At 41.5% G+C, this 1,141-nt stretch overlaps 1 protein-coding gene across 1 annotated transcript in view; it reads left to right on the forward strand.

Moving 5' to 3' along the window:
- The first annotated feature begins 867 nt into the window (after positions 1-867).
- The window catches only part of LOC106726927, an 8,962-nt gene continuing 8,688 nt past the window's right edge, over positions 868-1,141 (forward strand). The window contains exon 1 of the mRNA XM_014543697.1: positions 868-911. Coding sequence (XP_014399183.1) covers positions 868-911 — 44 coding nt within the window. The remainder of the gene's footprint in view (positions 912-1,141) is intronic.

A 1,141-nucleotide genomic window follows, 5' to 3' on the forward strand; every position in this document is an offset into this window, starting at 1 on the left:
TCAAGGACGTATGTCTCCACATCCTGCTACAATATGATGGATGGACAGCGCGTGGGCAGGGGCCAGTGACTTCTAGGGAAAGGGAAAGTTTTGTGGGAAGCAGGTTTTTACTCCTTTTGCTTTCAAAAACATAGGTACTTCCATCCTCCTTTTTAAAAAATTTTTAACAAAATGGGGTTATGAGCTATTTTCATTTTCTTCTTTTATTTATTTTCAGGTACACCCTAAGGACTGGAAAAGCTACAAGAAAAAAGAAGTTGCGATTTCACTAAGATTATCATATTCAATCAAAACTAGACACCAATTTAATATTTTCTCTTCGATAACAACTGTTAAACTTGCATGGATGTTCTAAAGATTAAAGCTGATGGCCCTAGCCGGTTTGGCTCAGTGGATAGAGTGTTGGCCTAAGGACTGAAAGTTCCCCAGTTCAATTCTGGTCAAGGGCACATGCCAGGGTTGTGGGCTCGATCCCCAGTAGGGGGCGCGCAGGAGGCAGCCGATCAATGATTCTCTATCATTGATGTTTCTCTCTCCCTCTCCCTTCCTCTCTGAAATCAATAAAAGGTATTTTTTATAAAAATGATTAAAGCTGATGGTGTCAGTCAATATGACGCAGCAAAATTTTAAGAAATATTGGTTATTTGATAAAAACATTTAAAATACATTATCTTAGTAAATATGTCCATTTTGCACATCCCTTCCCAATCCTTGCCTACACACAAGCATAGTTTATGTAGAGAAAAATCTAAGTATAAAAAGCTTTGAATTCTGATGTTTTGCTTTTCTAACTGGCAATTTTCCAAGTTGCTCCAAACTTTCCTATTTGATCAGGTTTAATTAGATCAGGTTAGGAAAATCGAGATCATGCTTTCCACCTCCCGGATGTCCGGTGCTCCCAGCTCCATGTGGTGGGATCTGCATCAGGTCCCCTTCTGGAGCACATTCCTCATGGAAAGAGCCTCCTCATCTCCAAACAAGCAAGGCAAGTGCAGACCGTGTGTGAAAGGGACTTCCTTTTGTGTCCATCTTCCTTCTGCCTCCTCCAGAACTCAGCGTCTTTCCTAAAGTCAACCTCTTCCTATGCTCCTAGGACCTTGGAAATTCTACTTCAGAATGCAGGTCCAGCAAGGGCTCCCCG

Source organism: Myotis brandtii, unplaced genomic scaffold (genome assembly GCF_000412655.1).
Source record: "Myotis brandtii unplaced genomic scaffold, ASM41265v1 scaffold333, whole genome shotgun sequence".
NCBI classification, from domain to species: domain Eukaryota; kingdom Metazoa; phylum Chordata; class Mammalia; order Chiroptera; family Vespertilionidae; genus Myotis; species Myotis brandtii.